The sequence below is a fragment of the Oncorhynchus nerka genome, linkage group LG10, assembly GCF_034236695.1.
Source record: "Oncorhynchus nerka isolate Pitt River linkage group LG10, Oner_Uvic_2.0, whole genome shotgun sequence".
NCBI classification, from domain to species: Eukaryota; Metazoa; Chordata; class Actinopteri; order Salmoniformes; family Salmonidae; genus Oncorhynchus; species Oncorhynchus nerka.
Genome location: NC_088405.1, coordinates 29179267 through 29206675, shown reverse-complemented (window position 1 = coordinate 29206675; position 27409 = coordinate 29179267). Strand labels below are relative to the sequence as shown.

The following is a 27409-nucleotide window of genomic DNA, read 5'->3' as shown; positions in this document are numbered from 1 at the left end:
CCGGAGCCCTGTTCTGTGAGCTCGCAATGAGTCGTCGAGCCACGGAGCGGGAGGGGAGGACCGAGCCGGCCTGGAGGATAGGGGACATAGAGAGTCAAAGGATGCAGAAAGGGAGGAGAGGAGGGTTGAGGAGGCAGAATCAGGAGATAGGTTGGAGAAGGTTTGAGCAGAGGGAAGAGATGATAGGATGGAAGAGGAGAGAGTAGCGGGGAGAGAGAGCGAAGGTTGGGACGGCGCGATACCATCCGAGTAGGGGCAGTGTGGGAAGTGTTGGATGAGAGCGAGAGGGAAAAGGATACAAGGTAGTGGTCGGAGACTTGGAGGGGAGTTGCAATGAGGTTAGTGGAAGAACAGCATCTAGTAAAGATGAGGTCGAGCGTATTGCCTGCCTTGTGAGTAGGGGGAAGGTGAGAGGGTGAGGTCAAAGAGGAGAGGAGTGGAAAGAAGGAGGCAGAGAGGAATGAGTCAAAGGTAGACGTGGGGAGGTTAAAGTCGCCCAGAACTGTGAGAGGTGAGCCGTCCTCAGGAAAGGAGCTTATCAAGGCATCAAGCTCATTGATGAACTCTCCGAGGGAACCTGGAGGGCGATAAATGATAAGGATGTTAAGCTTGAAAGGGCTGGTAACTGTGACAGCATGGAATTCAAAGGAGGCGATAGACAGATGGGTAAGGGGAGAAAGAGAGAATGACCACTTGGGAGAGATGAGGATCCCGGTGCCACCACCCCGCTGACCAGAAGCTCTCGGGGTGTGCGAGAACACGTGGGCGGACGAAGAGAGAGCAGTAGGAGTAGCGGTGTTGTCTGTGGTGATCCATGTTTCCGTCAGTGCCAAGAAGTCGAGGGACTGGAGGGAGGCATAGGCTGAGATGAACTCTGCCTTGTTGGCCGCAGATCGGCAGTTCCAGAGGCTACCGGAGACCTGGAACTCCACGTGGGTCGTGCGCTGGGACCACCAGATTAGGGTGGCGCGGCCACGCGGTGTGGAGCGATTGTATGGTCTGTGCAGAGAGGAGAGAACAGGGATAGACAGACACATAGTTGACAGGCTAGAGAAGAGGCTACGCTAATGCAAAGGAGATTGGAATGACAAGTGGACTACACGTCTCGAATGTTCAGAAAGTTAAGCTTACGTAGCAAGAATCTAATTGACTAAAATGATTAAAATGATACAGTACTGCTGAGGTAGGCTAGCTGGCAGTGGCTGCTGTTGACTTTGTAGGCTAGCTGGCAGTGGCTGCGTTGTTGACACTACACTAATCAAGTCGTTCCGTTGAGTGTAAAGTTTCTACAATGCTGCTATTCGGGGGCTAGCTGGCTAGCTAGCAGTGTTGATTACGTTACGTTGCGTTAAAGAACGACAATAGCTGGCTAGCTAACCTAGAAAATCGCTCTAGACTACACAATTATCTTTGAAACAAAGACGGCTATGTAGCTAGCTATGTAGCTAGCTACGATCAAACAAATCACACCGTTGGGACTGTAATGAAATGAAATGAAAATGTGATACTACCTGTGGAGCGAAGCGGAATGCGACCGGAATGCGAAAGTTCTATTCAGTAGACGTTGGCTAGCTGTTGGCTAGCTAGGAGTGACTCCTACGTTAAGGACAACAAATAGCTGGCTAGCTAACCTCGGTAAATGAAGATAGTCACTCTAAGACTACACACTCTAAACTACACAATTATCTTGGATACGAAGACAGCAAAGACAACTATGTAGCTAGCTAACACTACACTAATCAAGTAGTTCAGTTGAGTGTGATAGTTACTACAGTGCTACGGTAGACGGTGAACGTTAGCTAGCTGGCTAGCTGCTGGGCAGATAGGAGGACGACGAAATACGATAATTACGCAATTATCTTTGATACAAAGACGGCTATGTAGCTAGCTAAGAAGAAATTGCTAAGATTAGACAAATCAAACCGTTGTACTATAATGAAATGTAATGAAATGTAATGAAAAGTTATACAACCTGCAGACCGAAGCAGACCGAAGCGCGGATGCGACCGCTCGCAGTGTAGACTACGTTAGGACGACGAAATACGATAATTACGCAATTATCTTTGATACAAAGATGGCTATGTTAGCTAGCTAAGAAGAAATTGCTAAGATTAGACAAATCAAACCGTTGTACTATAATGAAATGTAATGAAAAGTTATACTACCTGCGGACCGAAGTGCGGATGCGACCACTCGCTCCCTTGCTTCTTGATATTCTTATACTCGAATAAGTATACTTTTTTTACAGTTTAAAATACTCCTGATAGGTTGATATTTCATTGTGGGTGGGAGTAGAGAACCTAGATGCAGCTGTCTAGTATCATAATCACTTGACACGGTAACAGCGAGAGATCAACTGATCTCCTGGTTTATTATTGTGGGTGGTTGCAATCAAGTTTTAGTTGCAATCAAGTTTTAATAACACACATGTAATCTCCCGTGTGTCGCGTTTTAAGAAATCCAGTGGAAGCCTGCACGAGAACATTAAGTTCTGCCTTTCCTAAGTTGGGCTTTTTGTGAGTGGTTTGAATACAACCACCAAGTATTTGTATTATGTTGAATGATCTGTACATTTTGTGCTGACGTATACTCAAAAGGAACACCTATGTGAAAATGATGTTCATTGACTACATCTCAGCATTCAACACCATAGTGCCCACGAAGCTCATCACTAAGCTAATGACTCTGGGACTAAACACCACCCTCTGCAACTGGATCCTGGACTTCCTAGCGGGCCGCCCCCAGGTGGTAAGAGTTGGCAACAACTCTTCTGTCATGCTGATCCTTAACACTGGGGCCCCTCAGGGGTGTGTACTTAGTCCCCTCCTGTACCACCTGTTCACCCATGACTGTGTGGCCAAACATGACTCCAACACCATCATTAAGTTTGCTGATGACACAACAGTGGTAGGCCTGATCACCGACAACGATGAGACGGACTATAGGGAGGAGGTCAGAGAACTGGCAGTGTAGTGCCAGGACAACAACCTCTCCCTCAATGTGAGCAAGACAAAGGAGAAGATCGTGGACAACAGGAAAAGGCGAGCCGAACAGGCCCCCATTAACATTGACTGGGCTGTAGTGGGGCAGGTCGAGAGTTTCAAGTTCTATGGTGTCCACATCACCAATGAACTATCAAGATCCAAACATACCAAGACAGTCATGAAGAGGGCACGGCAAAACCTCTTCCCCCTAAGGAGACTGAAATTGGTTCCCAGATCCTCAAAAGGTTCTACAGCTGCACCATCGAGAGCATCCTGACCGGTTGCATCACCGCCTGGTATGGCAACTGCTCGGCATCTGACTGTAAGGCGCTACAGAGGGTAGTGTGAATGGCCCTGTACATCAATGAGGCCAAGCTTCCTGCCATCCAGGACCTATATAATAGGCGGTGTCAGAGGAAAGCCCATAAAATTGACAGAGACTCCAGTCACCCAAGTTATAGACTGTTTTCTCTGCTACCGCATGGCAATCGGTACTGGAGCACCAAGTCTAGGACCAAAAGGCTCCTCATCAGCTTCTACCCCCAAGCCATAAGACTGCTGAACAATTAATAAAATTGACCACCACCCCTCCCTTTTGTACACTGCTGCTACTTGCTGTTTATTATCTATGCATAGTCACTTCACCCCTACCTACATGTACAAATTACCTCAACTAACCTGTACCCCCGCACACTGACTCTGTACCGGTGCCCCCTGTATATAGCCACGTTATTGTTATTCTTATTGTGTTACCTTTAATTATTATTTTTTACTTTAGTCTACTTGGTAAATATTTTCTTAACTCTTCTTGAACTGCACTGTTGGTTAAGAGCTTGTAAGTAAGCATTTCACGGTAAGGTCTACACTTGTTGTATTCGGCGCATGTGACAAATAAATGAACACCAGTAACTTTTTGTCCTAACACCAACCTTCAGCCTCAACCCTCTCTGTATACAGAGCAGAGGAGGCTGATGGAAGGAAGCTATAGGAGGACAGGCTCATTGTAATGGCTGGGATGGAATAAATGGAACGGTATCAAACACATCAAACATATGGAAACCAAACGTTTCCATTTATTCCATTCCAGCTATTACAATGAGACCTTCCTCCTATAGCGCCTCCCACCAGCCTCCACTGATACAGAGGTATCAACCCCTCCAGACAATCTTACTCACACTACAGCCACGGTGCTGGAAGTCATTCTCTTCACCTTGTTACTACCTGGTTTCCTGCTCCACTCGGCTGATAAAGCAGAGCAGCAGAGCAGAGCAGCAGAGCAGCAGGGTGCAGTGTTTTGGCATCTCTTTGTCCCTCACTGAGTCATCCCTATATCCTCGCTGGGAAATGTCAGCTTGGTATCTTGCTAAGGTCTGACCTGGCCAGTCCACCCGGTAAAATCTGATGGGTTTAGCTCTATACTTCTAATGATCACCACCACACTTTCTCATGTCTCTGGTGTCTGGGCACACTGCTCTGTAAAAACTCCACGAGTCATAAATGCCATTCAGACAGACAAGCTACAAATAGAGAAATGACGGGGAAATGTGATTTGAACGACAGGGTATTTTGAATGTGACTGAGCTGAAGGAGAGAGGAAGATGAGAGAGACAGCAGTGGAGAGTTAGAGAGAGAGAGAGAGACTGTCTAACATAAAAACAGGGGAAACACAGTGACAACCCACTGGGCACAGACATAATCAACATTTAGTTTTGATTTGGTTGAGTTGTCACCTAATGTGAATTCAATGGGAAATCAACCAAATCTGTCACCATGGATTTAGGTTAAAAGTCGGATGAAAAATAGATGAAATTCCCTAACATTGATGACTCAGTTTTCCATGTTGATTCAACATCATCAATCTCTCCTTGTCCCAGTCTGTAATCCCAACATGTTTCAAGCTGACCACAATTGTCCCTGTTCCCAAGAACTACAAGGTAACCTGCCTAAATTACTATAGCCCTGTAGCACGCACATCTGTAATTAAGAAGTGCTTTAAAAGGCTGGTCAAGAAACACATCAACACCACCCTCCTAGACACCCTGGACTCACTCCAATTTGCATACCGTCCCCACAGGTCCACAAATGACACCATCGCAATTGCACATCACACTGCCCTCTCCCACCTGGGCAAGAGGGAAAATAACTATGTGAGAATTCATAGACTATAGCTCAGCGTTCAACACCGTAGTCCCCTCTAAGCTCACCACCAAGCTAGAGACCCTGGGTCTGAACACCTCTCTCTGCAACTGGATCCTGGACTTCCTGACAGGCGGGCCCCAGGTGGGGAGGGTAGGCCACATTCAGGGGTGCGGTGGGGCCTTTCGATCTGTCGAGTTAAGTGGAGCCTTTCGAGCTGTTTTGGTTCCTGACTCAATAATACCCTGCCATCTCCCTCAGAACATTAAAACGTATTGTATCCTTCACCAGCTCATATCTGTGTGAAGCTGGAATCAGCACTGCTCTTGTCTGCATTAAAACCAAATATCAAACCAGGTTGGATGTGACAGCAGAGATGAGATGCACACTGTTGATCACAGCCCCTGACTTTGAGAAGCTCTGACGTGACATGCATCAAGCATACCCATCTCATTAGTGGTGGTGAGATAATGATGCTTTCAAGACAACTGGAAACTCAGAAAAACACTAGGTCAAATCATGACATCAGTGATCTTCAGGTCAGAAAGTCTGAGCTTTAGAAAGAGGCCCGAGTTCCCGACTTGGAGTTGGATGACTGTTCAAAGCGATTTTTCCCAGTCGGAGCTAGTTTTTTTCCCCCAAATTCCAGTTGTCTTGAACCTACTGAAGTCGGAAGTTAGAGAATTATCAGTTCCCAGTTTCCAATTGTTTTGAACGCGACAGAGACATTATGCCAGACACATTTGAAATTGTCCGTCATAGCCCCTCATTAAAAAAGTCAACATTGGTTGTTAATTACATAATGGTTTTTACATGGTTGGGGTCGCTAGAATTTTGAGATATCAAAATGGGGTCGTGGACTAAACATTTTTGAGAACCTTGCCTACAGGGTGGAGGTCAAAGACTTGGCATTGTGGTGCCATGACAACAACCTCAATGTCAGTAAGACCAAGGAGCTGATCGTGGACTACAGGAGAAAGAGGGGAGAGAACGCCCCCATCCACATCGATGGGGCTGTAGTGGAACATGCCAAGAGCTTCAAGTTCCTTGGCGTCCACATCACTACGGACTTAACATGGTCCACACACACCCGCACAGTTGTAAAGAGCAGCACCTCTTCCCACTCAGGAGGCTGAAATTGGCCCTTGGATCCTCAGAAGGTTCTATAGCTGCACCATGATGAGAATCTTTGACTGGATGCATCACTGATTGGTATGGCAAATGCATCGCCTTCGACCTCAAAGCGTTACCCAGGGCATCACTGGGGCCGAGCTCCCTGCCATCCAGGACCTCTATCACGCGGTGTCAGCGGAAGAATTGCCAAAGAATTCAGCCACCCAAGCCTAGACAGTTGAATCTGCTGCCGTCCGCCAAAGCATCAGATCTCAGACTAACAGGCTTCCGAAACAGCTTCTACCCCAAGCCATAAGACTGCTAAATAGTTCATTCAATGGTTACACGGACTATCTGCATTGACAATATCTTGCACTGATTCTATGCACACTCACAAGACTATGAGCTCAAAAGCAAGCATTTCATGGTAAAGTCGACACCAGTTGTATTTGGGGCACGTGACACATTTGTCTATTTGATTTTGATCAGCTTACATTTTGTTGTTGAAGAAAATGACGTGAAAACAACATTGATTCAACCAGTTGTTGCCCAGTGGGAAAAGACTTAAAAGTGACTAGTTGACTGTTTTGGGTTGAGAAAAGTGGAAAAATAGGAAGAGGAAAATGAAACACAGAGTGGCTTCCAGACAACAAAGTTTGAGAGAGACGTCCTTTCAAGATGGCTTCTGAAATGACAATCTCAAAGGGAAGCAAGTGTTAAAGAGGGAGGGGTAGAGAGAGAGAGAGAGAGAGAGAGAGAGAGAGAGAGAGAGAGAGAATAAATCAGGGATGGAGATTCCTGTAATGGTTGGTGGATTTGTAGATCTGTTTGTGTGTGCGTGCCTATGTGAGTGAGTGTGGCTGCAGGGCAGGCCATTTGCTGATTACGCAGCATGGATTGATGACTCTCCGACAGATGTGCTTCTAATGCATCTGTTTTCTCCTGCTTTTCCGCTGTTAATTCCGCTTCTATTACTTTTGGCCACGTGGAATTAAATGGCGGGAATAATTGGTGTGTCAGTGTCTCAGCCTCTGTTCCCTGCTGTGACCATGCATTACCATCATATTAGTACTGTGTGTGTGTATGTTTGTGCGAGTGAGCGTTTTGGATATTTTCTTCATATTAATCTGTTCCACGTGACATGCTTCCATCAGACTGAAAGGTCTTCATTATAGCATGTTTTTGCATGAGGACATTCTACAAGAAAATTCTCGAAGCAATCGACCTTTTAATTATTCTGCCAGGTTAAGAACAATTGGACTCAGTGTTGTCCAGAAAAGTGTTTTACTCACACATGTTGCGTAACAGAGGAAAATGAATAGAAGAATCTGAAACGTCACAACACAGTGAACCACACCCAATATACAGAGGCTGCAACAACATGAACATCAGTTGAGTTGTTAGTAAAGCGACACATCACAGCGGTCTAGGTTGGGTCCGGACAAGACAAGACTAGATTTGAGAAGGTCACTGCACCTCTATTGGATGCTCTGTAGTTTTGTGTTACCGTTACCTTCTTGTTTCTCTCACTCTCTCTTCTTCCTGTTGTGTCTTGTAGCCTGTCTGATTAAACTGTTTGTGTTCGGTCTTTTCAGAACGCCGAGGCCAGCTATGACTTCAGCAGCAATGACCCATACCCATACCCCCGCTACACTGACGACTGGTTTAACAGGTAAAAACCAGCTGCCCCTCACACCTCTAAAGTAATCTGCCCCATAAGAATTCATCACACAGTTATATTTCTATTACTGTTTTTCCAATTGTTTGTGTGTTTGTGTGTGTGTGTGTTTGTGTGTGTGTGCTACCTGTCAGTGTATTACATTATGTGTGTGTGTGTGTGTGTGTGTGTGTGTGTGTGTGTGTGTGTGTGTGTGTGTGTGTGTGTGTGTGTGTGTGTGTGTGTGTGTGGGCATGCATGAATGTGTGTTTGCAGAGGAGTGAGGCAGAGGAGTGAGTTTGAGCTTTGTGTCTGATAAACTCTGTTCTCCTTGGCTTGGCCAGGGTGTAGCAAGTCCCCTTGTCTGTATTGATTTTGTGCTGCCTTTAACCAGCACAAAAACACCCTGTGGCGAACTGCACTAGCATCGAATAGTCCCCGCGATATGCAACTTTTCATGGAAGTCAGGAACCAATACAGTCAGTTAGGAAAGCAAAGGCTAGCTTTTTCAAACAGAAATTTGCATCCTGCAGCACTAATTCCAAAAGGTTTTGGGACACTGTAAAGTCCATGGAGAATAAGAGCACCTCCTCCCAGCTGCCCACTGCACTGAGACTAGGAAGCACTGTCACCACTGATAAATCCATGATAATCAAGAATTTCAAGAAGCATTTCTCTACTGCTGGCCATGCTTTCCACCGGGCAACCCCAACCCCGGCAAACAGCTCTGCACCCCCCGCAACAACTGGCCCAAGCCCCCCCAGCTTCTCTTTCACCCAAATCCAGACATCTGATGTTCTGAAAGAGCTGCAAAATCTGGATCCCTACAAATCAGCTGGGCTAGACAATCTGGACCCTCTCTTCTTAAATGTATCTGCCGCCATTGTTGCAACCCCTATTACTAGTCTGTTCAACCTCTTTTTTGTATCGTCTGAGATTCCTAAATATTGGAAAGGGGCCGCGGTCATCCCCCTCTTCAAAGGGGGAGACACTCTAGACCCAAACTGTTACAGACCTATATCAATCCTGCCCTGTCTTTCTAAAGTCTTTGAAAACCAAGTGAACAAACAGACCACCGACCATTTCGAATTCCACCGTACCTTCTCCGCTATGCAATCTGGTTTCCGAGCTGGTCACGGGTGCACCTCAGCCACACTCAATGTCCTAAACGATATCATAACCGTCATCGATAAAAGACAGTACTGTGCAGCAGACTTCATCGACCTGGCCAAGGCTTTCGACTCTGTCAATCACCGTATTCTTATCGGCAGACTCAACAGCCTTGGTTTCTCCAATGACTGCCTCGCCTGGTTCACTAACTACTTCTCAGATAGAGTTCAGTCTGTCAAATCGGAGGGCCTGTTGTCCGGACCTCTGGCAGTCTCTATGGGGGTGCCACAGGGTTCAATTCTCGGGCTGACTCTTTTCTCTGTATATATCAATGATGTCGCTCTCGCTGCGGGGTGATTCTTTGATCCACCTCTACGCAGATGACGCCATTCTGTATACATCTGGCCCTTCTTTGGACACTGTGTTAACAAACCTCCAAGCGAGATTCAGCGCCATACAACACTCCTTCCGTGGCCTCCAACTGCTCTTAAATGCTAGTAAAATGAAATGCATGCTCTTCAACTGATCGCTGCCCGCACCTGCCCGCCCGACTAGCATCACTACTCTGGACGGTTCTGACTTAGAATATGTGGACAACTACAAATATCTAGGTGTCTGGTTAGACTGTAAACTCTCCTTCCAGACTCACATTTAAGCATCTCCAATCCAAAATTACATCTGGAATCGGCTAACCTATTTCGCAACAAAGCCTCCTTCACTCATGCTGCCAAACTTACCCTCGTAAAACTGTCTATCCTACTGATCCTTGACTTCAGCGATGTCATTTACAAAATAGCCTCCAACACTCTACTCAGCAAATTGGATGCAGTCTATCACAGTGCCATCCGTTTTGTCACCAAAGCCCTATATACTACCCACCACTGCGGCCTGTATGCTCTCGTTGGCTGGTCCTCACTACATATTCGTCGCCAAACCCACTGGCTCCAGGTCATCTATAAGTCTTTGCTAGGTATAGCTCCGCCTTATCTCAGCTCACTGGTCACCATAGCAACACCCACCCGTAGCACGCGCTCCAGCAGGTACATTCCACTCGTCATCCTTAAAGCCAACACCTCACTAGCTTTAAGTGTCAGCTGTCAGAGCAGCTTACCGATCGCTGCAGCTGTACATAGCCCCTCTGTCAATAGCCCATCCAACCAACTACACACCTCATCCCCATATTTGTTTTTGTTTTTCTGCTCTTTTGCACAACAGTATTTCTACTTCCTCATCCTCATCTGCACATCTATCAGTCCAGTGTAATTTGTAATACATTGTAATTAATTCGCCACTATTGGCCTATTTATTGCCTTACCTCCTTACTTCATTTGCACACACTCTATACAGATATTTATATTGTGTTATTGACTGTACGTTTGTTTATCCCATGTGTAACTCTGTGTTGTTGTTTTTGTCACACTGCTTTGCTTTATCTTGGCCAGGTCGCAGTTGTTAATGAGAACTTGTTCTCAACTGGCCTACCTCGTTAAATAAAGGTGAAATAAAAAATATATATAAAATAATCTCGCCACGTAGCTCTAGTCATTAATATCTTTGCGGCACTCTGCTGCATTACTGCAGTCCACAACATATACCGCCCAGACTAGTTATTAAGGAGATATATCATGCGAGGTAGGTACTGTGAGTTAGAAGATATTGTGTGTTGCAATGTGTTCCTGCGTATCTGTATGAGTGGAAGTGAAGATTGGCTGATAAATTATGGATTCATTTAGTTTGATAGCTTGTCATCTGTAGAGTATTTAGACACAGTTTAAATGTACTCTTTATTTGGATGAGTAGGCAACCTTGCTTTACATTCCAGTGATGTAAATCTACCTAGACAATGCACTCTGTGAGATCTTCTACAGGTATGAGAGATAAACAGAGATACGGTGGCTAGATTGGCATTTGTCCACTCGCTCCTGTCTGCAGTGCTCACAGGGGCGACCTTATGTCCGATAGCGTCGTATCTTTCTCCCATCGCCAACTCAGACTTCATGACCCACTGCTGCCGAGGGCACCTCAAGGACTAGACGATTAAACATAGAGAACACCATCTACCCTCACTGCTCTCCACTCTCCACTCTCCACCACACGTGTGTGTGTGTGTGTGTGTGTGTGTGTGTGTGTGTGTGTGTGTGTGTGTGTGTGTGTGTGTGTGTGTGTGGTGTAGCGTCGCCGCTGCTGAATTAGTGCAGTGCAGGACTCGGTGGCTAATTAGCTGTTTGTTTATAAATAGCAGACTTTCTGTGGCAAGGCATGCTGGGAAAGCCGAGAGGGCTCACTGCAGCTACCCTGTGGGAAGCCCCCACACACACAAACACACAGGCACATAGGCATGTGCACACAGACACAACGCAATTTTGCCTTCGTATGACCTTTTAAAATGCCATCTCCTCAACCAACCATCGGATTTTAATGCAAATCGGAGATTCTACCAATTTCTTAATCTTCTTTCGAATGAATGTGGTAGGAATTGTTGAAGCTAATGTTATCCAGGTGGCGCAATGGGCTGATTCCTCATTCTAATTCTTATTGATTTGTGCCCCAACCGGTAATTTGTGTCTTCCAACCGGTAATCCTATTCCTGACAGACATAATAGGTTTAAACAGAAGTCACAAAGTCTACAATAGGTGGTTAAAGACCTGGTACATTGACCTAATACATCGATTCCCAATATGTTTTCCAACCTTAGCCCGTTACCCAATCTATCTGTGTGTTTCTGTGTGTAGTCATGGAACAAGGTGTGCTGGTGAGGTGTCTGCAGCAGCCAACAACAACATCTGCGGAGTGGGAGTGGCCTACAACTCTAAGGTGGCAGGTATGTAGACTACTCTAATACTGTGGTAAATAACAGCTGGCTTGGATGTAAAAGTACTAGTGATCACAGTCATCTTTGAAAACTTGTAAAAGTGGCAGTCATAATAACCTATCCAATGCTTTTTAACTTTAGTAGTAGATGTAGGAAGAATCAAGTTGGCTACATAGCCATTTCTTCCGCCCTTGTAGCTAGTGATAGCTGGTGACAGTGATCAAAGATTATCTACACGGAGGATACCAAACATTAGGAACACCTTCCTAATATTGAGTTGCACCTTCCCCTTTTGCTCTCAGAACAGCCTCAATTCATCGGGGCATGGACTCTACAAGGTGCCGAAAGCGTTGCACAGGGATGCTGGCCCCTGTTGAGTTCAATGCTTCCCACAGTTGTGTCAAGCCTTGCACCTACTACCATAACACCTTCTGAATGGCACACACACACAATCAATGTCTCAATTTTCTAAAAGCTTAAAAATCCTTCTTTAACCTGTCACCTCACCGTCATCTATACTGATTGAAGTGGATTTAACAAGTGTCGACATCCGGAGGACGTCCGCCAACCTATCAGAACTGACATGTTGTCCACTCAATCAAAGGATCAGATAATTAAACTAGTACTGAAAGCATAAGCTACAGCTAGCTAGCACTGCAGTGCATTCAATGTGGTGAGTAGTTGACTCAAAGAGAGGGAAAGACAATAGTTGGTCTTTTTTGAACAAATGTATTTATTTTAAGAAATGTAGGAGAAGCCGCAGAGAGAGAGACAGAGACTGAGAGAGAGCTATATTTCATTGTATTTTTTTCACTTTCACTTACTTAGCTAGCTAATGCAGCGAGCATACTTATCCTACTCAAACATCTGGCTCAAACAGAGAGGAATGCTATTTATGTGTCACGGATGACTAGGAGTGGAAGGTAGGAATCAGGTGCAGAGAGCAGAGGGTTTAAGGACAAATGGCAATTTATTCAGGCACAAAATGGTCATGCCCAAACACCGGGCGAAAAACACCGACCAACCCAAAACACAGGGTAACACGGTCCGGAGCACAATAACACCTCCAACTCAAACCGTGAACACAAAATTATCACGCACAAACAAGAGCGGGCTTCACAAGCTTAAATAGGCGAGCAAATCAAGAAAACATAAATAGGAACAGGTGCAACTAATAAGACTAAACTAACAGAAAAGGAAAAGGGATCGGTGGCGGCTATTAGGCCGGTGACGACGACCGCCGAGCGCCGCCAGAACAGGCAGGGGAGCCAACTGTCGGCGGGAGTCGTGACATTATGTTAGCTATGTTAGTTATTATAATTATTATAGTCAAGCCATAAAGAAAATTCCCAGCTATCACATAACTTCCTGAGAACCATAAGTTACTTAGCGCTTGATGAAAGTGTGGTTGTCTTATGGTTATATTGCATACAACCTTCCCACAACTTTGTGGGAATGGTGCAGGATAGTTGCTTGGCATTTTTGGAACCTGACAAAAAAACACAATTTTCTTGGTATTTCATTACGTTTCCTAAAAGTTACAAAATGTCTACATTTCATTTCAATGTTGATAACCTATCATTTCCATTCTCAGAGTGTTAATAAAACCTTCCAGGAAGACTTTCAAGGAACAATAATAAACGTTCTCAGAATCTCCCTGCAAACTAAAAATAAACGTTAAAAAACATTCAGATTTACCAGTCAGGAAACGTATGGTTTCTTCCCACAACCAATTTGAAACCAAAAACAGGAACCAAATGTGCTAGCTGGGGATATTCAGTTAACAGTGGCTTAGAATTGTAATAGTGTGTACCTTACACTCTCTGTCTCTCCCCCAGGTATCCGCATGCTAGACCAACCCTTCATGACGGACATCATCGAGGCATCGTCCATCAGCCACATGCCCCAGGTCATTGACATCTACAGTGCCAGTTGGGGGCCCACCGATGACGGCAAGACAGTAGACGGACCCCGAGAGCTCACTCTGCAGGCCATGGCTGACGGAGTCAACAAGGTACTCACACACGCACATGCACACACACATAAACACAAAAACACTGGTCTAACTGTGGATAGCAGGGTTGTAGAGTACTTGTCTTACTCAGATAACTGGGTTCTTTGAATAGGCACACAGTATATGAGACTCGAGTCACAAAATTGGAAAAAGAACAGCTTTACACAAGAACAGCCTTGCTGTTAGACACTTTCAGAGACACCCTGGAACACACAGTTATTTAGCATACTGCCTGTGCCAGTGACAATTAGCTGCTTGATTAATCATAATACCACATGCAGAGGGGTAGTCTGGTCTGCTCTGACCAGATCTCAAGCAGCATTAATGAATAGGTGCAAAATGTGTTCTAAGCCTGGCTAAGATAAGCACAACTAATCAAGCAGTATTTCACTCAGCCTTCTAATATATATATATATATATATATATATATATATATATATATATATATATATATATATACACCATTACGTAGGTTAGGCAGGATGCACATTGTAAAAACAACAACCCAAGATGAGAATCATTCAATTAGCATTTTTTCCATTGAACAGCCATGCATGTTTCCTCAATTTTCTTCAACAGTTAGGGAACACTTGTCACCCCCACCCTGGTCCAATCACTTCACTCTAAACGAGTCACTTAGTTTGCATCTTGAGCGAGGCGGCTTCGTTTTGCAAATTGACGTGGATAATGGAAACAAATCACACGGAATGTTCCGGGACGGCGCTAGATATATGAGAGTGCTTGTTGGAGCGCCGGAGACAGAAGCCGTGCACATAGGTGATCTCACCGTATTTCAAACAGCACTTTGCAATGTAAATGGAAAGGGAGGTATAGATGTGGAGAGAGGGACACGTACCTAACTCTGGTGAACCTAGATCCTCCACAAATAAACAGAAGGGATTTGAGATGCAGACACCTCTCGTGCTAAATCTTCAACTGGAGTGGGATACTAAGTGTTTCATATCACCCAACTGGGCACAAACTGGTTGAATCAACATTGTTTCAACGTCATTTGTCAACATATTGTGATGTGGAATCTAAGTGGAAAATACTGTACATTGGATTTGAAAAGGGTAATCACTGTTGTTCCGAGGATGACATTTAAACCACAGGATTATGTCATTATGGTAACCAAATGTCAACATAGACAAACCTTTTACAACATTTGTTGAATTACTACCTTGAAACCAGATTTTCTAAATGATATCTCATTCAGAAAATAAACTATAGGCTTGGCAGCACCTCCTACTGGATCTATCAACATCTACCCTTTGGTCTCCCATCCAAGGTTTTAACCAAGCCCAACCTTGCTTAGCTATGATATTTGTTACTGACTATTACCAATGTACTATCGTGAGAATGATTGTTGAGCACTCCCCACTTAATAATAGATTCACGGTTGCTTTCGAAGCCATTCCAAAGGGTAGGTTTAACAGAGCAAATTAAATGTGCTATTTAGTCCTCTAGCATTTGTAAAGTCATCAACAGCAATCACTTCAATTCATCCCAGGATTCAACTAAAAATAGACAATACAATAGGTCTAAGGTTTCAACCTCTGATTTACATTTAAAATGTGATACTATTTAGTGATGTTGAATTGTGTGTCGTTGTCAACGCAACCAAATATAAACATTTGAAGGATCTGTATCTTCTGCTTGGAAAATTCCATCTGTGCCAATAATTAGCCTGGCTTTAATTCCAGTTTGCCTCCAAATTAATCATCAACCAAAATTCCAAGTTAAAGAGTAGGACTAAATCAAATCTAACTTTATTTAAAAAGGAATTTAAAGTTTGATTTAATTTGATTTAGTCCTATTCTTTTGAGGACTAAGTCAGTGGTTACTGTAACTATACATTTCTTTTTATGTAACCATATAAAGTGTGCATGTTCAGGATAGCATACAAATATCGTCACAGGTCTTTGGATCTTCACAATTGCTGCAATAATCTGTGCAGAATCTTGAACGGCATTGGTCATTTGAACCATGTACTTTTAATGTAATCTCAACTGCAATCCAGGTCATTTGGTTCTGCTATTAGATGAAGCACAGTGATAACATTTTCATCTGTTGTACAAATAAACAAAATATCTGGAATTTGTTTGTGCATTCAGATGGCTGAAAGCATAGTGATACACATTTGAAATTCAACTAATTTTGGCTGTCTTTTTGAGTGGGTGAGTCTAGGCTGTAATCTCTGTGATAAACGTCTCAACCAAATATTACCCAATGATCCATGTTGAAATGACATAGTGTGCCCAGTGAGGGCCCATTTGTCATCCCCAAACTGCTTTATGATATGGATATGTTGTTTGCTCTTTTCAATTCACATGGTGTATTTGTTTCGTATCTGATTGTTATGGTCGAGAAGAGAGTCGCTATAATAGAGAGAGAGAGAAAAAATAAGATGGTTTGGAACAATATAAAACAATGCATTACCTTGTTCAGAGAACAGAGAATGCCCTCTTGGAACACTTAGTCCCCTTTTCTTAGGCCCTTTCTCAACCCGTTACTGAAATGACCAACCAGTATGCTAATTCGGATTAGATTGGGATTGGGTTCAACAGGGCTCAATCAGATTTGTAATTTTACACCCATGGACAGATTCCATATTCAATTGCATTAACCGGAAATGGAACTGACCCTGGCTTTGATGCTGAGGGTCAAGCTCAGTGGCTTTTCCACCACATTACCTCTCTGTATCCACTCCTATGAGCTCAGTGGCCATACATGTAAGGAGAGGAGAAAATGAAAGCAATCAAGAAAACTAATAGCATTCGACTGGGCACACCACATAATTTCAACCTGGATAATTGGGTAATATTTGATTGAGATGTTGATCAATGAGATTAAATCAAATCAAATTTTCTTGGTCACATACAGTACACATATTTAGCAGATGTTATTGTGGTTGTAGCGAAATGCTTGTGTTCCCATCTCCAACAGTGCAGTAGTATCTAACAATTCACAACAATACACACAAATCTAAAAGTAAAAGAATGGAATTAAGAAATATACTGAAAAATATTAGGACGAGCAATGTCGGCCTTGCATTGACTAAAATACAGTAGAATACAGTATATACATATGAAATGTATAAAACAGTATGTAGACATTATTAAAGTGTCTCGTGTTCTATTATTAAAGTGATTCCATGTCTATGTACATAGGTCAGCGGACTCTATGGTGCAAGGATGAGTGACCGGGTGGTAGCCGGCTAGTGATGGCTATTTAACAGTCTGATGGCCTTGAGATGCTGTTTTTCAGCCTCTCGGTCCCAGCTTTGATGCACCTTTACTGACCTCGCCTTCTGGATGATAGTGGGGTGAACAGGCCGTGGCTCTGGTGGTTGATGTCCTTGATGATCTTTTTGGCCTTCCTGTGACATTGGGTTCTGTAGGTGTCCTGGAGGGCAGACAGTGTCCCCCCCGTTGATGCGTTGGGCAGACCGTATTCCCCTCTGGAGAGCCCTGTGGCTGCGGAAGGTGTAGTTGCCGTACCAGGCATTGATACAGCCCAACAGGATGCTCTTAATTGTGCATCTGTTTGGCCTTCTTTGCCACACTGTCTGTGTTGTGGAGAATTTCAGATTATCAGTGATATGTATGCAGAGGAACTTGAAGCTTTTCACCTTTTCCAATGCAGTCCCGTCGATGTGGATAAGAGCTTGCTCCCTCTGCTGTCTCCTCAAGTCCATTAACAGCTCCTTTGTTTTGTTGACATTGAGGGAGAGGTTATTTTCCTGGCACCACTCCGCCAGGGCCCTCACCTCCTCCCTGTAGGCTGTCTCGTCATTGTTGGGAATCAGGCCTACTACTGTTCTGTCGTCTGCAAACTCGATGATTGAGTTGGAGGCTTGCATGGTCACGCACTCATGGGTGAACAGGGAGTACAGGGGGCTGAGCACCACCCTTGTGGGGCCCCTGTGTTGAGGATCAGCATAGTGGTGCTGTTTCCTACCTTCACCACCTGGGGGCGGCCCGTCTGGAAGTCCAGGACCCAGTTGCATAGGGCATGGTTCAGACCCAGGGCCCCAAGCTTAATGATTAGCTTGGAGGGTACTATGGTGTTTAAGGCTGAGCTATAGTCAATGAACAGCATTCTTACATAAGTATTCCTCTTGTCCAGATGGGAGAGAGCAGTGTGCAATGCGATGACGATTGCATCGTCTTTGGATCTATTGGGGCGGTAAGTAAATTGAAATGGGTCTAGGGTTTCAGGTAAGGTGGAGGTGATATGATCCTTAACTAGCCTTTCAAAGCACTTCATGATGACAGAAGTGAGTGCTACAGGGAAATGGTAATTTAGTTCAGTTACCTTTGCTTTCTTGGCCACAGGAACTATGGTGGACATCTTGAAGCAAGTGGGGACAGCAGACTGGGACAGGTAGAGTATGTCTGTGAACACTCCAGCCAGCTGGTCTGCGCATGCTCCGAGAACATGGCTAGGGATTCCGACTGGGCCTGCAGCCTTGCGAGGGTTAACACGCTTAAATATCGTACTCATGTCGGCCACAGAGAATGAGAGCCCACAGAAGGTGTTTAGCTTGTCTGGGAGCAAGACGTCAGTGTCCGCGATGTGGCTGGGTTGCCCTATGTAACCCATGATTGTCTGTAGACCCTGCCACATAAGCAGTATTTCTTTAGTGCCTTTTTGCAAACAGGATGCATGTTTTAGAATATTTTTATTCTGTACACACTTCCTTCTCTTCACTCTGTCAATTAGGTTAGTATTGTGGAGCAATTACAATGTTGTTGTTCCATCATCAGTTTTCTCCTCTCACAGCCATTAAACTCTGTAACTGTTTTAAAGTAACCATTGGCCTCATGGTGAAATCCCTGACGATTTCCTTCCTCTCCAGCAACTGAGTTAGGAAGGACGCCTGCATATTTGTAGTGACTGGGTGTATTGATACAACATCCAAAGTTTAATTAATAACTTCACCCTTCTCAAAGGAATATTCAACGTCTGCTTTTATTTTACCCATCTACCTATAGGTGCCGATCTTTGCGAGGCATTGGAAAACCTCCCGGGTCTTTGCGGGGTAATCTGTGTTTGAAATACACTGCTCGACTGACCATACAGATTATTGTATGTGTGGGATACAGCGCTAAGGTAGTCATTCAAAAATCATGTTAAACAGTATTATTATACACAGAGTGAATCCATGCAATTGATGTGACGTGTTAAGCCCATTTTTCCTCCTGAATTTATTTAGGCTTACCATAACAAAGGGGTTGAATACTTATTGCCCCAAGACAGCTTTTCAGCTTTTCAGGTTGAATTGAAACAATAGCTGATGATGACTTTGCAAATGTTATATGTAATGTAGTACTAAATAAAATCATTGATGATATACTGTCTGAATGATAGGGTATGGTCAGATTTAATTTGCTCTGTTAAACCTACCCTTTGGAATGACTTTGTTAGCAACAGTAAACCTGTTGTGTTTTTAAGTGGAGATCACTCTACAATTATTCTCATGCACATTGATTGCACATTCTCCAGTAGGAGGTGATGCCCAGCCTATATACAGTTGAAGTCGGAAGTTTACATACAGTGGGGCAAAAAAGTATTTAGTCAGCCACCAATTGTGCAAGTTCTCCCACTTAAAAAGATGAGAGAGGCCTGTAAATTTCATCATAGGTACACTTCAACTATGACAGACAAAATGAGAAAAAAAAATCCAGAATATCACATTGTAGGATTTTTATGAATTTATTTGCAAATTATGGTGGAAAATAAGTATTTGGTCAATAACAAAAGTTTATCTCAATACTTTGTTATATACCCTTTGTTGGCAATGACAGAGGTCAAATGTTTTCTATAAGTCTTCACAAGGTTTTCACACACTGTTGCTGGTATTTTGGCCCATTCCTCCATGCAGATCTCCTCTAGAGCAGTGATGAAATTTACAAACGGTACGTTCATCTGTACAAAAAATAGTACGCAAGTATAAACACCATGGGACCACTCAGCCTTCATACCGCTCAAAAAGGAGATGCGTTCTGTCTCCTAGAGATGAACGTACTTTGATGTGAAGGGTGCAAATCAATCCCAGAACAACAGCAAAAGACCTTGTGAACATGCTGGAGGAAACAGGTACAAAAATATCTAAATGTTTGGAGGAAGGAGAATTATGTGGATATATTGAAGCAACATCTCAAGACATCAGTCAGGAAGTTAAAGCTTGATCAAAAATGGGTCTTCCAAAGGGACAATGACCCCAATCATACTTCCATAGTTGTTGCGAAATGGCTTAAGGACAACAAAGTCAAGGTATTGCAGTGGCCATCACAAAACCCTGACCTCAATCCCATAGGACATTTGTGGGAAAACTGAAAAAGCGTGTGCGAGCAAGGAGGCCTACAAACCTGACTCCGTTACATCAGCTCTGTCAGGAGGAATGGGCAAAAAAAAATGTGTGGTAAGCTTGTGGAAGGCAGGGTAGCCTCTAGTGGTTAGAGCGTTGGACTAGTAACCGAAAGGTTGCAAGTTCAAACCCCCGAGCTGACAAGGTACAAATCTGTTAACCCACTGTTCCTAGGCCATCATTGAAAATAAGAATTTGTTCTTAACTGACTTGCCTAGTAAAATAAAGGTAAAATTAAAAAATACCCTAAATGTTTGACCCAAGTTAAACAATAAAGGCAATGCTACCAAATACTGTCCCGCTGGGAATGTGATGAAATAAATAAAAGCTGAAATAAATAATTCTCTCTACTATTATTCTGACATTTCACATTCTTAAAATGAAGTGGTGATCCTAACTGACAGGGAATTTTTAAATGTCAGGAATTGTGAAACTGAGTTGAAATGTATTTGGCTAAGGTGTATGTAAACTTCTGACTTCAACTGTATTGTTTTTTTTTCTTTTCTGATAGTGGATATAACATTGAAGATCTGACGTTGTTTTAAGGAACAAACTCAACATATTTTATATAAGGTTTGTGTATGTTGACATTTGGTTACCATAATGACATAATCCTGTGGTAGAAATGTTACAATTTTTTCAAATCCAATGTATTTTCAACATAAATTCCACGTCACAATACATTTACAAATTAAGCAATGTTGATTCAACCAGTTTGTTCCCAGTGGGATACAGCTCTGGTATGTTTGTACAACCAGGAATGGCTCCCTCCCACATCTTTCCACATTATTAGCTCAACAGCTAGAGCTAATGAGTAAACAATTATAGTGCTTTGACTAAACCTGAGATTTGTTTTGGTTGGTTTGTGACACTAGCACTAAAATACACTATCTGTACTGTTGCTGGAGTGAATAAAAGACGGTCTTTCTCTCCCTCTCCAAAATGCATTTTTCCCCCTCTAACATCTTTCCTCTGCACGACTCTTCAAACTCCCACCTCTTTCTCGCGTTCTTTATGTAACTGATTGTCAGCAACAGAGGATGAGAGCTATCATAGCACAAATATGTGTCAGGTATTAGAGATTGAGGAAAATAAACCACAAACTAAAAGCTTGACACTGGTGATTCTCTACATGATACCGATATGGATGTCTCTCTGACAAGGTAGCTACAGGTCTTGGTATAAAAACCATAAAATATGATCATCCAGAGGCGGAAATAACTTAACCCAACTATGGAAGCTGTCAGAGATCAAGAGAATATTGCTTACATCTGCTATGACAGGCTCATTGTCCACCTTCCCTCCCAAATGCCTGGGAGGACTGAGAGAGCCTCAGGGTCGGTAGTTTCAGCCTTACATCAGACATACACATTTATGTTGTCTCCAATGTATATCTATCGCTGATAAACTACCAAGGAAAGGGCTAATAATAGCCCAATATATGTTGCCTTAGAAATTATGTTAATGAAATCATTCACTTGTTAACATCAGATAACATTAATAAACTTGCCATCTCTGAAAGTCACTTAAATCATTCCCTTGATGACACAGAAGTAGCAATACAAGGATATAACATATACAGAAAGGAATGCCTTTAGGGGAGGTGTTGCTGTATATATTCAGAGCCTTATTCCTGTGAACTTAGAGAAGATCTCCTGTCAAATGTCGTTGAAGTGTTGTGGTTGCAAGTTTACATCTAAAGCCTCTTTTTTGGGGGTGCTGCTATAGGCCACCAAATGCTAACTGTCAGTATTTGAATAAAACTGTATGTGTGCAATGCTTGATAATGTGTGTGCTGTTAACAGAGACGTCTATTTCCTGGGTGACCTGAATACTGACTGGTTAGCAACTAGCTGTCCTCTCAAGAGGAAGCTTGTAACTGTGACCCAAGAGGAAGCTGCAATATGACCCAGGTTATCACTCAACCAATTAGAGAGCATTCCAATAGTGTTGCATCTGTGACATCCACTTGTATTGATCATATATTCACTAATGCTGCAGTGCTTTGCTCCAAAGCAAAATACATTTCCATTGGCTGAAGTGACCATAACATTGTGGAAATAACAAGAAAAGCCAAAGACTTGTGCCAAAGGTTGGGCCTAAAGTAATTTATAAGAGATCATACAAAATGTTTACTCAGGATTATTTTGATGAAAATGTAAATTTTGTTGGTCTGATGTGTATGAGAAAGTGAATATAAATACAGCACTGGAAGTATTTGTAAAATGATTCACACCAATTGTTGACAAGCATGCACCTGTTCAAAAACTAACTGTGAGAACTGCTTAAAGAAAAATGCCCAAAGAGGTGGCAAACAAGTCAGGCTGCTCAACATACTGTAAATTGAGAAATGTTGTGACTGAACTTAACAAAAATTTGAATCAATAATATTACCAAACAAAGAGAAATGACATAAAACACATTGGAAAAATACTTTGGATTACTTTAAATTATATCAGCTGCAGAAAACCCAGTTCATCTCTATCATTCGTTGAAGTTGATGGGTTATTTATGTTGCCAATTATTTCAATCACTATTTCACTAATAAAGTGGAAAAACTCAGAAGTGAGATGAGAACATTGATCATTTAACAATCAAATTTGTGTATAAAAGATTTACTAATGAAAGAGAAGGATTACTGTTTTGAATATGGTCAAGTTAGTATGGAAGAGGTGGAAAAACTATTGTTATCCATCAATAATGATAAGCCACCAGGTATAGACTACCTTGATAGGAAACTATTTAGAATGGTAGCAGACTGTCTTGCCACCACTATTTGCTATTTATTTAACTGAAGCCTAAAGGAGTGTGTGTGTCCACAGGCGTGGAAGGAAGCTAAAGTAAATCCACTGACGAAAAATAGGAAAGCACCCTTTGCTGGTTCTAAAAGCCACCCAATCAGTTTGCTGTCAGTTCTTTGTAAACTGAAGGGGATTGTGTTTGGCAAAATACAATGCTATTTTCACAGAACATGTTAACTACTGACTTTCAGCATGCATACAGAGAAGGTCACTCAACTTGTACTGCACTGACTTAGATGACTGATGATTGCTTAAAATAAATGCATAATAAGATGATAGTTGGAGCTGGACTGTTAGATTTCAGTGCAGCCTTTGATATTATTGATCATGAATTGTTATTAAAAAACTCACTTGCTATGGCTTTACATCACCTGCCATCACATGGTTGGAAAGTTATTTATCCAATAAGACGCAGAGAATGTTTTTCAATGGAAGTTTCTCTAACATCACATATGTACAGTGCGGTGTCCCTCAGGGCAGTTCCTTGGGCCATTACTCTTCCCTATTTTTTAAATTTTTTTTTTTTTTTTTTTTTACAAATGACTTACACAAAGCTAGAATGACACAACCTACAAGTCAGCACCCAATCTTTCATTCAGCCAGTCTTTCATTCAAAACCTGTCATTGTGCATTCATTTGGATTGTAAACATCTCTCCCCAGACAACCATTGATTCAAAATATGCATTTATTGTGAAATGTAATGAGAAAATTGTCTTAATCATCTAAATGCAACATAATGATATCTTTTCAATTTAGTCGTTTTAATGACCATTTAATCAAATAGCAAACAATGCAAGATACACATTTCAAATTGCCCTTAGAAGTGTTGAAAGTAATATGCTACAGAACTGTAAATTTGACCATTTTCACATTAGGCAATACACTCACATTACCCAACAAAATTGACAGAAAATATATAATTTCCATAAAATCTATACAATGGGAAATCAATGGGAAATCAAAGGTGTGGTCATTGACATCCTCAACAATTATTCATGCCAATTTTTATATATATTTTTCAGATAGAATTGAAACATAGGTGTGCTGTCTGAAATCAAATGTAAGAAATTAAATGAATGAAAGTAAAACACAACGTTTAGTACGCATTCATTTGTATCAAATAAGTTCCTATTCATTTTAAACAACACCATACTAATGTTTTAACTTAGGAAGAGTTCAGAAATCAATATTTGGTGGAATAACCCTGATTTTCAAACACAACTTTCATGTGTCTTGGCATGCCACCCACTAGTCTTTCACATTGATGTTGTGTTTATGCCACTCCTGGTGCAAAAATTCAAGCAGCTCGGCTTTGTTCGATGGCTTGTGACCATCCATCTTCCTCTTGATCACATTCCAGAGTTTTTCAATGGGGTTCAGGTCTGGAGATTGGGCTGGCCATGACAGGGTCTTGATCTGGTGTTCCTCCATTCACACCTTGATTGACCTGGCTGTGTGGCATGGAGCATTGTCCTGCTGGAAAAACCAATCCTCAGAGTTGGGTAACATTGTCAGAGCAGAAGGAACATCCTTGTACGTGGCTTGATTCAGCGTCCTTCACAAAGACAAATCTGCCCCCATTCCAGCCACGCTGAAGCACCCCCCCAGATCATCACCGATCCTCCACCAAATTTCACAGTGGGTGCGAGACACTGTGTCTTGTAGGCCTCTCTAGGTCTCGCACCCACTGTGGAATTTGGTGGAGGATCGGTGATGATCCTCCACCAGACAACAATTGATTCAAAAATGTCCACGGGGCCCATGCCCACCTCTTTGAGCTCTTTGATGGGGCCCATGCCCACCTGTTTGATGGGTCCCATGCCCACCTCTCTGACGGGCCTCTTGTCCACGATCTATTTGATTTATTCCTTCTATCCTGCTCCATGTTGAGAGACATTGCAAGTGTTCACACACACCCTTTTATATGATGTTAAGTCAATTAGCAATAACAAGTAGTCATTATGTATGGTAATCATCTATCATACATGTAATATAGATGTTTATACTTTACAAACACACATTTTATTTCTATAGTTCTCAATTTCCATTTATAGTAGACACACCAGTTTAAAATCTATAGGTTTACCAAACAGTTAAGTGATTAACCAACCATTAAGCACAGTTGGATTAAGTGACAATCAAATGAAAAGTATTGTGAGCATTGCATTGTGAAAGGCATTTACTTTGTATGAAAGGTATTTCTAGATGAAACACTGATTAGGTTTGCTGAAAAAGTTACTGTAGGATGTTGTGTGTTGTGCTTAACGTTTAGAAAAAAAACAGACTTTTGATGATCTGTTTAGAGTTTTGTACTAATAGTTGTGAAATTTTACCACATACTTGTGAAAATAGTACCAAAGCGAGAGAAAAAAAAACTATGAATTACTTTCCGGCAATATGGTCAGGTACAGCAAAGAAAGACATAGTAAAGCTGCAACTGTCTCAAAACAGAGCAGCACACGTTTCCCTTAACTGCTGTCGTGGAAACGACCACCAGGGACACCTGAAGTCAATATTAAATGAATCATTCTTTATTGACAGCAATCTGGAGAGGTTCCAACAAACTTAATGCACCATATTACACGTTGGTCGGGAGCTCCGTCGGGGAAGTCCCATTAGTTCTCTTATAAACTGCTTACAAGTTATATTTGCATGATTTACAGTATTCATTCAAAATGAACTTTTGGATTATGCTTGTGACCGACCAATATCTAACGAGGCTTCTTCTCTCAAAGCTGAGACCTTAAAACTGAGCTATCCCGTTCCGTTCTCAAAGCAATGTTCTGGACGTACTGCCAAATTGCTTGTACTGATAGTGAGGATTCCTCCCAGGCACGATCAATCAGTCACTTGCATGAACTCAGTCGAATTGGTTATTGGAAAGCACAAACATAAAATGTTCATTCACACTGCACATACAGAACTAACATCAACAACATGCATGCCCATCTTTTCTGGTTGAAGATTGACAAGAGATGAACTTCTCTTTGAGTTATGAGAAATAATACTGTGATGAAATTTCCAGATTGTCGGCATAATCAAATAACATTCAGCCAGACACCCATGCATACAGTACACGACAAGACATGCCACCAGGTGTAACGGCTTTCTAATGGTGAAGGAGAGTCGGCATATTGTGATAACACACAACAAAACAACACTACAAAACGAAAACAGCCTATAAAAAAAGTGTCTACTAACCTCTAACCAGGACATCAAGACACACAGGACAATCAGCCAAAGAATATGGCTGCCTAAATATGGTTCCCAATCAGAGACAACGGTAAACACCTGCCTCTGATTGAGAACCACTTCAGACAGCCATAGACTCTCCTAGAACACCCCACTAAGCTACAATCCCACTATACACACATTCCAAAATCCCAAGACAAAACACACCACAATACAAAAACTCTATGCCACACCCTGGCCTGACCCAATACATGAAGAAAACACAAAATACTTAGACCAGGGCGTGACACCAGGGGTCTCGTCACAGACCCCAAGTCCAAAACGAATTCACAGCAACTGACATTTTTATGCAGAGCCATGAACGCATGGAACCCCCTTCCATCCCCAATTACTCAAGAAAACAGCACACTCTAACACACACACTATGATTTAGTTGTATTGTTTGTATACTTTTTTTGGTTTCATTGTTTGTATATTGTTTTATTTTAAATTTGTGTGACTTTTCGTGTCTATCAGTGTATCAGTGTTTTGTTACTTGTCATGTATTGTGATTTTTGTGGACAACAGGAAGAGTAGCTCTGCTTGTTTAAAAGCTAATGGGATCCAAATAAACAAATAAGCAATTGCACATTTTTTGCTGTATTATTTGATGATAGTAGCAGTGGTAATAGTCATAGTAGCAGATGTAGGGATAGTCAGTGTTTAATTATACTGAACAAAAATATAAACGCAACATGTAAAGTGTTGGTCCCATGTTTCATGAGCGGAAATAAAATATCAATTGTTTTGCCATATACACGAAAAGGTTATTTCTCTCAAATTTTGGGCACAAATGTATCTACATCCCTGTTAGTGAGTATTTCTCCTTTGCCAAGATAATCCATCCACCTGACAGGTGTCTCATATCAAGAAGCTGATTAAACAGCATGATCATTTCACAGGTGCACCTTGTGCCGGGGACAATAAAAGGCCACTCTAAAATGTGCAGTTTTGTCACACAACCCAATGCCACAGTTTTGAGGGAGCGTGCAATTGGCATGCTTGACTGCAGGAATGTCCAACAGAGCTGTTGCCAGATAATTTAATGTTAATTTCTCTACCATGTCAGTTTTAGAGAATTTGGCAGTACGTCCAACCGGCCTCACAACCACAGACCACGTGGGGCTGAGAATTATTTCTGTCTGTAATTTAAGCCCTTTGAGAAAAACTCATTCT

At 42.4% G+C, this 27409-nt stretch overlaps 1 protein-coding gene across 1 annotated transcript in view; it reads left to right on the top strand.

The window, feature by feature from the left end:
* The window catches only part of pcsk2 (proprotein convertase subtilisin/kexin type 2), an 88031-nt gene that overhangs the window by 30644 nt on the left and 29978 nt on the right, over positions 1-27409 (top strand). Inside the window, exons 6-8 of the mRNA XM_029669396.2 lie at positions 7829-7905; positions 11734-11822; positions 13652-13827. Of these exons, the coding sequence (XP_029525256.1) occupies positions 7829-7905; positions 11734-11822; positions 13652-13827 (342 nt within the window). The remainder of the gene's footprint in view (positions 1-7828; positions 7906-11733; positions 11823-13651; positions 13828-27409) is intronic.